Raw genomic sequence first — 12,048 nt, forward strand, 5'->3', positions numbered from 1 at the left:
GCCATTCTTGTGGTAAGATCGCGCAGACCTTCCTTCTGCTCTTGTAACCGTAGTCAACTGTTCGAATGAAATCTGGCATTTAGACACGAGTCCTGCGTGCCATGTATAAGTGTGCCTCTAAGACGAAGCATCCCTGGCGCAACATGAATCAAGCCTGCCTAGGACTATCCGAACCGTCCCTGCAAATCGCATCCAACATCTCCTTCACCTCAGTCTCCTTCATCACAACATTTCTCGTATCACCAGAATGTACGCTCCAGACCTTATCCTTCCACGCCAAATACTCTTCCAATATCCTCCCTCTGATATGATCGACCAACACTCCCACTGTCTTGTCGCTCTCCAGATATAACTTCATCCTGATAACAGTCGCCCTGAAATCCCTGTTGCATGCGGCGCGGAAGTTCGAGTCCAGCGTCTCGATGACTGAACGTTGAGCAAAGTCTTGAGCGGTTACGGGCACTGGATCGGATTGTGTAGCTAGCGCTTGAGCGCGACGGACACCGTTGAATTCATCGACTTGTATAACCCATTTGATGAGGGGATCTGTGATGGGGTCGGCGCAGCATGCTATGACAGCTTCGCAAGCATTCCGTAGGTCATGATCAATACCCTGTCATTATCTCTGCTTAGGCAAATCTTCCTCCAAGCACAAGGGAATGGACGAACATGCTTGGCCTCAGATATACTTTCTTCTGTCTTCGGCATGCCCAACGACGCAAATAGGTTACTCGGCAAGAGAGAGGTCGTTTTGTTAAGCATTGCGGCCAACGTTTCTACGAGCACTGATTGGTCCCCTGGTACCTGCTGTTCGAGCGCATGTGAGCTTACCTGTTACTCCGCCGAATTCGTCCAACCCCATGTCCTTTTGCACCAAGTCGAGACTGTTCGTGATCTCCTTCAGAATAAGGAGATGTCTGATAAGGAAGAGACATCCGTCTACGACGCTGGTCGACGAGTTCTTCGTTTTGATATTCTCAGAAGCGGAGACAAGGGAATATCGACAAAGGCCAACAGCTTCTTGTGCGATGTCTTCGAAAATAGCTGGCTATAAATGGTGATGATGAGGACGGGATGCGATGTAATGATTTCACGGCTTACCTTGACGAAGTCGTGTAACTGAGACAGCACCCAAACAGTCTTCTGAAGTGTAGGATACCACGTTTCCCGCTTCTCTAGAGACGTTATTTGGAACAATTGGCTGATGCTCTCCTTTTCCTTTATCTCGAAAGTAGTGGCCGGCTTCCGAGCATCTATATATCATGGTAGGATCTGAAGTTCTATAGACATGCTCGAATTATACGCACTGACAAGCTTGTCAGGATACGCCAGGTCCTCCGGCTTAGGCACATAGTATCGAATATCCGACTGGATCACCGATTGCGCTTTGAAGAATAGCCGCGTTTGGGCGTCCTGCAACACCATCTGCAACAGATGACTGATGTGCAGGTGTCCTAGTCCGCGTTGTTTAGTCCGCGGGTGCGAAGGGTCAAGGTCTAGGTTGAGTTCCTCAGAATCATCGCTGTCGCTGTCGTCGACGAGTTCGTCATCCACAACGTCTAGCACCATGAGTGCTTGTAATACGGTGCAGACTTCGCATAGTGCTGTAAGTCTGGGCTCGTGCAGAATGCGGGGGCGAAGATCGTCGTACAAGTAGTCGCAAAGGTTCTCTAGGTACGAACTACAAAATACGGGCTGTCAGCTAGGCGTCGCAGTATATAAGAGGGGAGGCTAACTCACTAAAGCTGGTCCTCGCCAGTACTGAAGAATTCTCGATATAGCACAAATTCGTCGGTGCAAAGTTGCTTGAGGTAACTACATCCAGCTCTCGTCAGCTCGACCAACTCCGTCCTTACAGGATCTAAGCCCCGGATTTCTTCAACCACTCGCCCGACAAGCAGGGTCTTGCGCGTACTAAAATAGGCTGCGTGGCATTCAGATAGAAGAGTAGAAAGCTCTGCTGGATGCGCCTCGGCTCTGCGCTCGAGCTCTCCTATCAGCGGCGCTACCTGTGTGGAAACAGTGTGAAACCGGGTGTAAAGGAGATGGGTACTAGCAGTGCTAGAAATTTCCTAGAATAAACATCAACGACGCGCATGAGTTGACGTTGCAGGGAAGGGCTTACTCTCTCTGAAAGCTTCTTGGAGACATCAGAAGATAAAGCGCGTAGCGAGCCAACGAAGAACATCTTGATGAGCGTCATAGCACGGGTCATGCATTGTTGGAAACGTAGAAGGTATACTTCTGCGTCTTTATAATGCCGCTATAGAGAAATGAGAACTAGAGGCAAGTCAGAGGATGATGGGCTTACATGCAACTTGAGGAAGTCAATGCAAACGCCGACGCGTTCGACCATATACAGGAAGTCGGTTTGCAAAACGAGTGATTCGCCTGGGTGGTTGAGCATTCGCGTAGCATGTTCCAGCTCTTGGAAGTATTCTAATCGCGCGCCAATATTGTCCGTTATGTCGAGAAGCCTGTCCTGCGAAGGTATATATGCGGTTTTGATAAGGCACGAGAGAAACAACGCACCCTCTCTTCTAACAGTTTCTCGCAGGCTTCCTTCAGACTCTTGCCACCCTCTTCTACGCTCCGCCAACCTTTAAGCATGTCACTGACTTCCTTGTCAATCTCCTCAATCCTCTCAACAAGGAAGTCGCACTCGTCGAGGTGCTGCGAGACACCTGCGAGGTGCGCACGGAAGTGAGCTTCCTGACTGTGAGTAACCGACCTGTCGATGAGGGCAAACCAATCGTAGAACTGTTCTAGTGTTTGGATCGGTTGTTTGGGGTGGAGCGCATGCGAAGATGATCCTGCTTGGGCTGCTAGCTTGCTCGAGCCCGCTTGGACTGGCGTACCGGGCCTGGATCCAGTAAATCTCAAGCGCGGAGTCGATGGTCTCGAATGACTGAGATCGTCAGTTTGGAACTACGGCCGGGAGATCATTCATCAGTACACACTAGGTATGCTCAAGTGATACGCTCACTTTCAGTGGTAACGGCAACTTCTCGCTGGCCTCCTTGATTAAGGCGACACTACGCGTCTCAAGCTCTCCCAATGGCGCTTTGCTTTCCCATTCTTCGACAGAAATTACAGGTGGAGGTCGAGGCTGGGACGGTGACGGCGAAGAGAGATTAGTTGGAGCGCGACGAGGAACAGAGCGGGTTGAAGCCATAACTTCGTCGCCGTCGTCGACAGCGGCGCGCCAGAAGCGACGGGATCACGTGGTAGATGCTGCTAATAGTCGTTGATGATAAGATAAGATTGTGGAGATGCGATTGGAGATAAAAATTTCTGTTCATACTGGCCCACTCAACTCTTCGACTCTGGATTACGCGGATACTACGAGGATCGCAACGTCGAGGTCGATAAAGCGATCCAGAGACAAAAAAGCTGACCATGGTTGAAGCACATCACCACCGACCTACCCTCAAGCAGGTTTGCGATCTACAATCTTTACAAAGCAGTATGTTCACGATATTCTACAGACGAATAAATCATTTAAATCCAAACATGCCACCAAGAGTTCGATAAGAGATGCTGCGAAAGGTGCGCGAATCGATATATTTTCTAACTTTCCGCATAGCTCACTTAGTGTAAACAAGGTCGCGTCTCGCGACAATCTCCCAAAACTATCCATGGGTCACCGAACGCTGCTCAGACCAGGCTGAACCGCAAAAATCATGCGAAACAGGTGCAGGCTCATAAACGGTCCGCCATCGTGTCTGCAACTCGCCTATTCAACGGTGTAGACGGCGCACCCCGGATTGTTGCTGTTGTACCATTGTGCCCCGATGTTTCGACGCAAGAAACCGTGAAATCCATGGCGGAGGCTCTTGATCAGAACGCGGACGATTGCCCGATTGCGGGTGTATGGAAGCTCAGGTGCGTGATGATTTGAACATCGTCTTCCAGATGCAACCAATATATTTTTCAGAGCAGAGCGTTTCCGTACATCTCTCCAATTCATCACACTCCCATATAAATCCTTCTACGCCACACTGGATGCCTGCAAGGTCGCGGATTACGTTGTATTCGTTCTTTCCCCCACCGTCGAAGTAGATACATTCGGCGACACCCTACTACGCACACTCCAAGCCCAAGGCCTACCGGATGTCATATCAGTTATTCCCCCGACTTCCTCACCTTTGGTCGACACGAAAACGAAACCTGGAATACTGAAGTCATTACTGTCTTTCGTACAGTATTTCGTACCTACACAGACCAGGATATTCGACCTGAGTAGTGGAAGCGACAGAGTCAATGCGATCAGAACGATGGCGGATGGCAAGCCTGCCGACGTGAGATGGCGAGAGGGGAGAGCGTGGGTACTGGGAGAACACGTCGAGTGGGAAGACGAAGATAACGGAACTCTCAAATTCACCGGCGTCGTTCGCGGCACGAGCCTATCGGCCAACCGCCTTGTTCATCTCCCAAATTACGGTGACTTCCAAATATCTAAAGTAAGCAGCTGATCGCATAGATCCTTACCTTTACTCATATGCAGCATCTAGATTCTCTCAGCTCCCCTGCCGTCGACTTCTCACAAAGCCTCGAATGCCAACCACATGGACGTAGAAGCTGCTGTTCTTGCCGAGCCAGATCCCTCCGATGCCGACTCTTTGGTTTCCTCCAATGAACCAGATGATATGGCTAACGAACAGACATGGCCGACTGAGGAAGAAATGAACGGCACCGGCAACGGAACCGACGGCGCGGACGCGGACGTTCCTGACGCGGCAAACGGTGCAACCCCAAAACGCATTAAACGCGTGCCCAAGGGCATGAGTGAGTACCAGGCAGCATGGATCGTGGAAGATGAGACTGAAGATGAGGGTGGTGAGGGCGAGGGCGAGAATGGAACTGAAACCGAGGCTGGTGAAATGGATGGTATACGCGGTGGTGAAGAAGAGATGCAGGATCTCGTTGTAGATGACGATCAAGATATGGAATCTAGCAGGGTTGTTCATTTCGAGGATCTTGACAACGAAGAAGAGGAGAAACAGTACGTGATCAGATTCCTTCTACCGGATAGGAATTTACGTCTTTCAGGCTTCAGACGTGGCGCACGCGTACTCGGACGCTCGAAGAACAAGATGACCTCCAATTTCCGGATGAAGTTGATACACCAAAAGATACTCCCGCGCACTTACGTTTTCAACGATACAGGGGCTTGCAGTCATTCCGTACCAGTCCTTGGGATCCATACGAAAACTTACCTAGGGATTATGCACGCATTTTCCAGTTCGAAGACTTCAAGCGCACAGAGAGGGGCGTTAGGAAGAGAGCCGAAATGGAAGTAGGCGTCGTCGAGGTGTGTTATGAGTTTCTTTCATTTCAGACCACGTATTAAATCTTGGTTAGCCCGGAGTCAGAGTGACGATCTATATTCGCGGAGTACCTCGAGCTGCCGCCGGCGTGTCTTTCCCTGTGCTCTTCTCGTTAATGCAACACGAACACAAGATGTCAACACTCAACTTCACTGTACAGAGGAATACTGAGTACGACGGTTCCGTCCGGTCGAAGGTACACTTACTTTCGGAACGAGACACGCCTGATCTGAAGTTGCGGCTCTAGGATCCCTTGATTCTATGTGTAGGACCTCGTCGATTGCACATCAACCCCATCTACAGCCAGCATACTCGTGGTGGCGGAAAGGGTGCTAACAACGTTCACAAGTTTGAACGTTTCCTCCGGCCTGGTATCACGACTGTAGCGACCACATACGGCCCAGTGGTGTTCGGAAATCAGCCTTGCGTTCTCCTGCGGGAGTCCGATGATCCACAAGGTGCATATCTTTCGTCCCCCAATCCTCTCCCCCCGTGTCTGCTGCCCCTTGGCGAACGTTATACACCACCCCAGATAACTGACCTAGGCTTGAATGATTCCATTCTTGTTAAATAGCTCCACATCTCGTGGCCATGGGGTCGTTCCTAAACCCTGATACAACTCGTGTCATCGCGAAGCGTATCATCCTGACCGGTCATCCGTTCAAGGTGCACAAAAAGACGGCAACAGTACGGTATATGTTCTTCAATCGAGGTAACGTGTCCTATTATTGGCGTGCGATCACCACCTCTCTAACACTCGTGTCTTTCACGCGCCCGTTTATCTACGGTCTATCGAACCGACGAACATGCACCGTGCCCTATCGCCCATCCACTATGATCGTTCCTCCCTGCGATTGCAATCCTGACGTTAATTGCGGATTTATCTTTATCAGACGACGTGCATTACTACAAGCCCATTCAATTACACACGAAATACGGACGAACGGGCCATATCCGCGAGTCCCTCGGAACACACGGCTACTTCAAGGCTCATTTCGATGGTCCTATCAACCAGATGGATACAGTCTGCATGTCGCTATACAAACGCGTTTTTCCAAAGTGGAGCACCCTTTGGAAAGACGGAACTGAAGAAGTGGCTAACGCGCCTTCGGATGCAATGGATCTAGAGTAAAACAGGCTCATTTGTATATACCGTGTGCCGTTAGTGAGCTTGGCCCAATGCTTCTCAGATGCTGCTCACTTGATTAGGTTTATCTGATCCGTGGAGACACTGCCATCGATAAAAGATATGGGGCCCAATTGTGAGAGGCGAACTCACATAAGCCAATCGTGATGGGCTACATATGGCGCAACTCGTGCGCCGCCGGTCAATGTGCCTCCAGTAAGATGCGACCTTCCGGACTGAACCTGAGATAGCTCGATCGTACTTCTTGTAATAATGACTCAGTCGCCGATTGGTCCGCACCACCAGTAGGTAATTGATTACACGCTGTGGACATTCACAAAGCGATATGGAAGTGGTTGTACACATGTATGAGATTGGAAATAAGTAGTAGATGGTCCTCGCCGACGCCGGCCGAGCTACAATATGATGACTATGTGGGTGCGCGCCTCGCTCGGCAAGCGTAAGCCACAGTGCTGCTATATGGTACAAGTGGAGGTATCCGTGGAGGGTATGGCTGGTAACGGTGTTCCCTTCCTCTGGAGGCTGAATGAAAGGCTGATCATGATCGAGGGATAGGAGGCCAACTCACGAAGTGGACAGGGGTACCTGGTGATCGTCGAGAATCATGCCTTCACCGCACGACTTTTCTCTATGTCGTTGTGGGTGAGGTTGTTGGCTTGTTTACCTGGCACTTGGGTCAGAACTGGCCTGTTGCCAGAGCCCGCCTGTACTTACATTTCGCCTGTTCTGCCGGGGTCATAAAGCGTTGGTCGCTCTCTGCGTTTATACGACGCTTGTCGAGCAAGCTCCGTGCAGCCGTCCACTGGCGCAGCGTGTACGCAGCAAGTTCCTGGGAGTACCGCTGTCGTTCAGAGTCGGAGGCGATGGTCATGGTCATTGTGCAGAAGAGAAAGGGAGATGTTCTGGGAAAAGGAGTGTGTCGCGAGAGTGCCTTTATATGATGAATCCCTTGCAAGCCGTTGGGTGCATGCCGAGGCTCTAGAACACGATGATTCGATTTTGCGCAGTCTGGAGCAGTCTATCCGCCCCGCAGGTGATTGGCTGTACCCACTCCACTCAGGAATGAATTCCGCTGATTGGCTCACGCTTCCAGGCCGCAAGGGGGGACTGAGAGCCGGAGTTCGAACTACAGCCTGCCAGTGGGGCAACGAGATGAGCAGAAAGGGAGTAACAATTATCGACGAAGCACTCTACTGGTCCATGCAATAAACTTCTGTACAGCACCATCAGTCCACATCCACAACTCCTCCAGAAACCCATCCAGGCCGCCACGCTCATCCCAAGAGGATTCCCGGTCCGGTTTTTCTGTGGCTATGAAGCGAAGTACGTCCTTTACTGTCACCAACCCAGCTAGTGCTCCATGGTCCTCAACGAGGATAATGCGCGGGCTGTCAATCAAGTCAGAATGAAATACAGTAAAAAGATATCATCACGACCAACCCCATTCTCTTAAACATCTGCATGACGATTTCCAATGGAAGTTGTGGAGAAACCGTGATTGGTGTCTGTGGAGCCAGGAGTTTAAGCCGCGCAGAAGCTAATACGAGCGCCGCACGAACCTGGTTCACCCATGGCCAAAACTTGAGACCATCGCCCGATGTAGCGGTGTCAAATAATGACGTCGGTACATCTTCCTCAATACCGACTGCCGGCCCTTGCGCGAGGTCAAGGTCATCGTGAGTCGTGGTCTCCGGCTTGAATGAGCACAATGTGTTGGGGGATATAGGCTGCACCTTGCGCGCCTTCTCTGAATATCAAATAAATTAATATTAATGAAACACTTCTTTACGGTAGAAGCACGAACCGAGCACGTAGCGGAGCTCCGTGCGACCGATGTATCCACTGAGGGTACGTGAAGTAGCAGAAGCCACGATAGGGAAGCATTTGACGTCGGTAGTTGCGATAATATTCTCTGGTGCCACAATTTCGATCAATATCGCTCCAGCGCTGAAGTGGATTATCAATTGTACCTATTTCCTGGACACACATTCCTGATTCTGTGAGGGTGTGTAGGTCGCGCCGCATGACCTTTGACACTGCCTGATGTTAGGGTCTGAAAATAAGGAAGTACACCACAGCGCATACCTGAAACATTGTAGGCATGGTCATCCTTCTCTAGGAAAGGGAAACCGTTGAAGCGTATCATCTCATCCGCGATGCCGTTCGTGCCAAGGAAGTCTCCGACAGCCTTCGTCACGAGGACAACAATCTGTGCACCAACCATTAATGCCACACTTTGTGGTGATCGCACAGAAATATACTACCATAGTTGGCAGGATGTATGTGAGCGCGCCAGTCAATTCAAACATAATCACGACGACAGTAACGGTGATTCTCATCACCCCACTTCCCACGAATTGGAGCGATAAGTCAAGTGTCGGAGTATCCACAAGGATGAGGATTGCTCACCTCAATGCCGCGGCGGCACCTAGGAAGGCATATGTACCCGGCGTGATGCAGGGAAGATCGGGTTCGCAGAATGCAAAGATACCGGATTGAGGATAAGCCCTGGAACGCGGTTGTTAGGTTTCCACCGATTCGATAAATAGAAACAGGCAACGGACCTGTATATAGCTTTCACTATTATACCTACCATACGACCGAACGTCGCACCGACAGCCATTGACGGTATGAAAATACCCGCGGGCACCTTGCAACCGTAGGAAATCACTACTAATCCTGTTCGGATTATGGTCGCAAGGAGCAGGGAATTGGTGAAACGCCACTGTACGGAGGTTCTGTATCAAGGGTTGAGTCGAAGGCTCCACATTACGACATGTGCTCTTACTGGCAGAGGTTGTCGTTTAGATTATCGCATTCTCGAAATAGGATGGACAGACTCTCAGTCATATCCGTCCGGAGGAAGCGATTAAAGTAGCCGATCATTGCAGTCAGACTAGCCAGAGTAACAGCCTCGGCGACCCCGTGGTTAGCTAGGTAGCTTCGGCGGAACGCTGCTACTTGGAGATTGAACTTGACCACAAATGCACCGTACAGACCCTATTGGGGACATCAGCGATGCCAAGGACACTTACAGACTGTACGCACGCCAAATACACCAAGGACGATGAAGAAGATGATCTCGAAGAAGTGCCAGTCCCGGTCATACGTAACCTGGAACAGTACAAGTTTGCCCGTTCGAAAAGGGTTCATTGCCTGTGGAATAGAATCAGTAACTACGGATGGGCAACGAAGCCAAGGGCCAACCGAGAGTGTAACCGTCGCCACTAAAGCACAAAAGAAGCTCCTCCACATCGTCTTCACGCTAAAGGCATGGCTCATTTCCTGTTGATTGGAATTAGCCAAAGACCATGTGAGATGGATTAGACGTACCTCTATTGAAAACAGGACACCGCCGATGGGTGAACCGAAAGCGACCGCGACTCCTGCAGCACTGGCGGCGGTGATGATTTCTCGCATTTTGCCTACATATGCTTAGGTTAACAGTAAACCGAGTAGAATCAGCTCCCACCTTGACTACGGGCAAACCGGGAGAATAAACCAGCGACAAGGGACCCTATACAGCAGGCGACATGGACGGATGGACCTTCCTTGCCGACAGACAGACCAGAGGCAATGACGAGAGGCTACGCGAATGAAGCTACATTACTGAGGCATAAGACGAGTCAGGACTTACCAGTGTAATACTCTTGATAGCAAATGTCGCGAATCCTAAAAACCCTTGCATAACGAACCCAGCCAAAATACACTTTATCTCGGAGATGCCAGATCCCGCCGCGTACTTTGCTATATGACGAACAAGATGTGAAGCTGTAAATGAAAATACTGCCTAGAAGACCTTCAATATGCCCACGGCAAGGAGTTCGGATGACATACCGCAAATAATATATAGATCATCCAACGAGCGAGAGTGACGGTACTCCATGGATGCCATGACTCGCATCCGTCAGTCTCGTCATAATCCACCTCCCAGCAGCAGAATTGCTGGTTCAGCCACCAGCCGTCCGAGCAATAACCCATTTTGATATCGGAGAGCCACTCAGTCACAATGGAGATGACCGCGGCATTGAGTCCTATACATATGCCTTGAAACGAGCAGCGCTCACTAAACTCAGTGTCCCAAGAGACAACCAGTGGGATACTCACCGACAAGGCTCACCACGAACCAGCTCTGCCCAGTATCTATCAACCGGCGCCATTGACACCGCAGCCACTCCATGGTAATCTCTCCGCGTGGTCTGTGTTGCGAAGCATTGCCGAGCTGCCTGGAGGCGCGTATGCGCCTATTCCGCTCGAGAATTGAGTCTTCAATCCAATCTCCAGAGAATTGTAAGTGTCGTTCTTCTGGCAGTCCAAATGAAGCGTCGGATACCTATCGTGCTGAAGTCTTCATAGCGCCTGTAGTGATCCTCCTATTCAGAGGGCTGCGAAAACATTCCAGAAATCCTAATACCTTATTTCTTCTAGTTCTTCGTCGTCGAACTGCGCATGCATGTCGGGTAACGCGCGCGGAGAGTGCCAAAATTGGGCTATATGATGTATTCCGCGATGATTCGAAGGACAAAGAGTTAGACTCTCATCAGAATTATGGCGGGACGAGTAACGAGTTCGTACGGTACGACGAGGACCAGATTCAGGCGGCGGGGGCACGTGATATATACGTGGTCTCACCCCTGGCAACTTCGAAGGAGCCAAGCGGCCGTCGATTAGAAGCGAAGGCATCAGCACAGTACATCCTCCATGTTGAGATATCGCGCGAGTTCCGAATAATCAAGTAATGTATTGCGTTTGACTGGGACTCCAGCAAACGCATGAAGAAAAGAATACATGCATGCGCAAACTATCTACGGAGTCACGTGAATCCCTGTAACCCCTGTACCGCCTAGATTGTCAGAATCCAACTCCAGTCAGTAGCAACGTATGGAGCGCTCAACATACTAAGTGCTGGGGTATGTAGAAACGTTTATTTGACCAAGGTGGTGCGAATTTGGTATTGCCATTAACTGAGAAAAATAGATGGCTCGACAAGTAGACGGCATTTCGTCAATTCTACCGATTTGCTGTACTGGTTTGGATGCTTGAAGGAATCCAGGAAGTCTACCGGCGAGACGACGGAGTAGCCATTGTGCCACGGGGGTACCCCGGCCAAACCCACCCCATCGAAAGGGTGGGTTTGTTGTACGCATGGCTTGAATACATGCACACAAGGAGACATGGAATGCACCCGGTAACAGGATCGGCAAGCGAATTGATCGAGCGGACACGGCAGCAAAGATCGCTCAGGCTATGCACGACTCGAAGCAACGAAAACGTGCGCCTCCGATGAGCTCCATTGGAGCGGAAAATTCTGGAGCCGATGAAGTTCATTCTCAGGTTATGTTGATTGCCCTGGCAAGCTTTAGAGCGAGGGTAAGAATATCTAAAGATGGTACAAGGAAGACGTATGCCAGCGTGGTCCTATAGCTATATCTGCGCTGTACTTATGCTCACTAATGGTGCCTCGCCCTGTCTGTTTCACGGATGACATCTAGGTTTGATAATTAAGTAGTGGACGCTGTGTCGATATATTGAACCGAGGGGTGGGCTTTATGAGCGGTCACACTAGCCAGA

The 12,048-nt window shown here is 50.4% G+C and overlaps 3 protein-coding genes across 3 annotated transcripts; 1 reads left to right on the forward strand and 2 right to left on the reverse strand.

Moving 5' to 3' along the window:
- Positions 1–148: 148 nt before the first annotated feature.
- On the reverse strand, positions 149–3,175 carry COG3 (Golgi transport complex subunit 3; the record flags this gene model as incomplete). Its single annotated transcript, XM_036776708.1, has 10 exons — positions 149–613; positions 670–785; positions 832–1,048; positions 1,102–1,253; positions 1,308–1,681; positions 1,741–2,072; positions 2,126–2,263; positions 2,312–2,482; positions 2,533–2,928; positions 2,987–3,175. 10 exons carry the CDS (start codon positions 3,173–3,175, stop codon positions 149–151), a joined length of 2,550 nt encoding a protein of 849 aa, XP_036630328.1.
- Positions 3,176–3,399: 224 nt separating this feature from the next.
- Positions 3,400–6,462, forward strand: PC9H_007174 (uncharacterized protein; the record flags this gene model as incomplete). Its single annotated transcript, XM_036776709.1, has 10 exons — positions 3,400–3,438; positions 3,489–3,549; positions 3,606–3,869; positions 3,916–4,463; positions 4,515–5,005; positions 5,053–5,314; positions 5,365–5,526; positions 5,578–5,845; positions 5,905–6,042; positions 6,224–6,462. The coding sequence occupies 10 exons, from the start codon at positions 3,400–3,402 to the stop codon at positions 6,460–6,462; spliced, it is 2,472 nt and encodes an 823-aa protein (XP_036630329.1).
- A 617-nt stretch (positions 6,463–7,079) lies between these two features.
- GEF1 (glycerol ethanol, ferric requiring protein) lies at positions 7,080–10,932 on the reverse strand (the record flags this gene model as incomplete). The annotated part of the gene is made up of 21 exons (XM_036776710.1): positions 7,080–7,141; positions 7,192–7,455; positions 7,529–7,610; positions 7,667–7,865; positions 7,918–8,224; positions 8,282–8,389; positions 8,448–8,513; positions 8,563–8,686; positions 8,742–8,823; positions 8,887–8,985; positions 9,042–9,215; positions 9,266–9,477; positions 9,526–9,633; positions 9,685–9,762; positions 9,811–9,902; positions 9,950–10,064; positions 10,115–10,267; positions 10,315–10,523; positions 10,585–10,755; positions 10,811–10,836; positions 10,892–10,932. The coding sequence occupies 21 exons, from the start codon at positions 10,930–10,932 to the stop codon at positions 7,080–7,082; spliced, it is 2,772 nt and encodes a 923-aa protein (XP_036630330.1).
- Between the last annotated feature and the right edge of the window lie 1,116 nt (positions 10,933–12,048).

This window comes from Pleurotus ostreatus (genome assembly GCF_014466165.1).
Source record: "Pleurotus ostreatus strain PC9 chromosome Unknown scaffold_5, whole genome shotgun sequence".
NCBI classification, from domain to species: Eukaryota; Fungi; Basidiomycota; class Agaricomycetes; order Agaricales; family Pleurotaceae; genus Pleurotus; species Pleurotus ostreatus.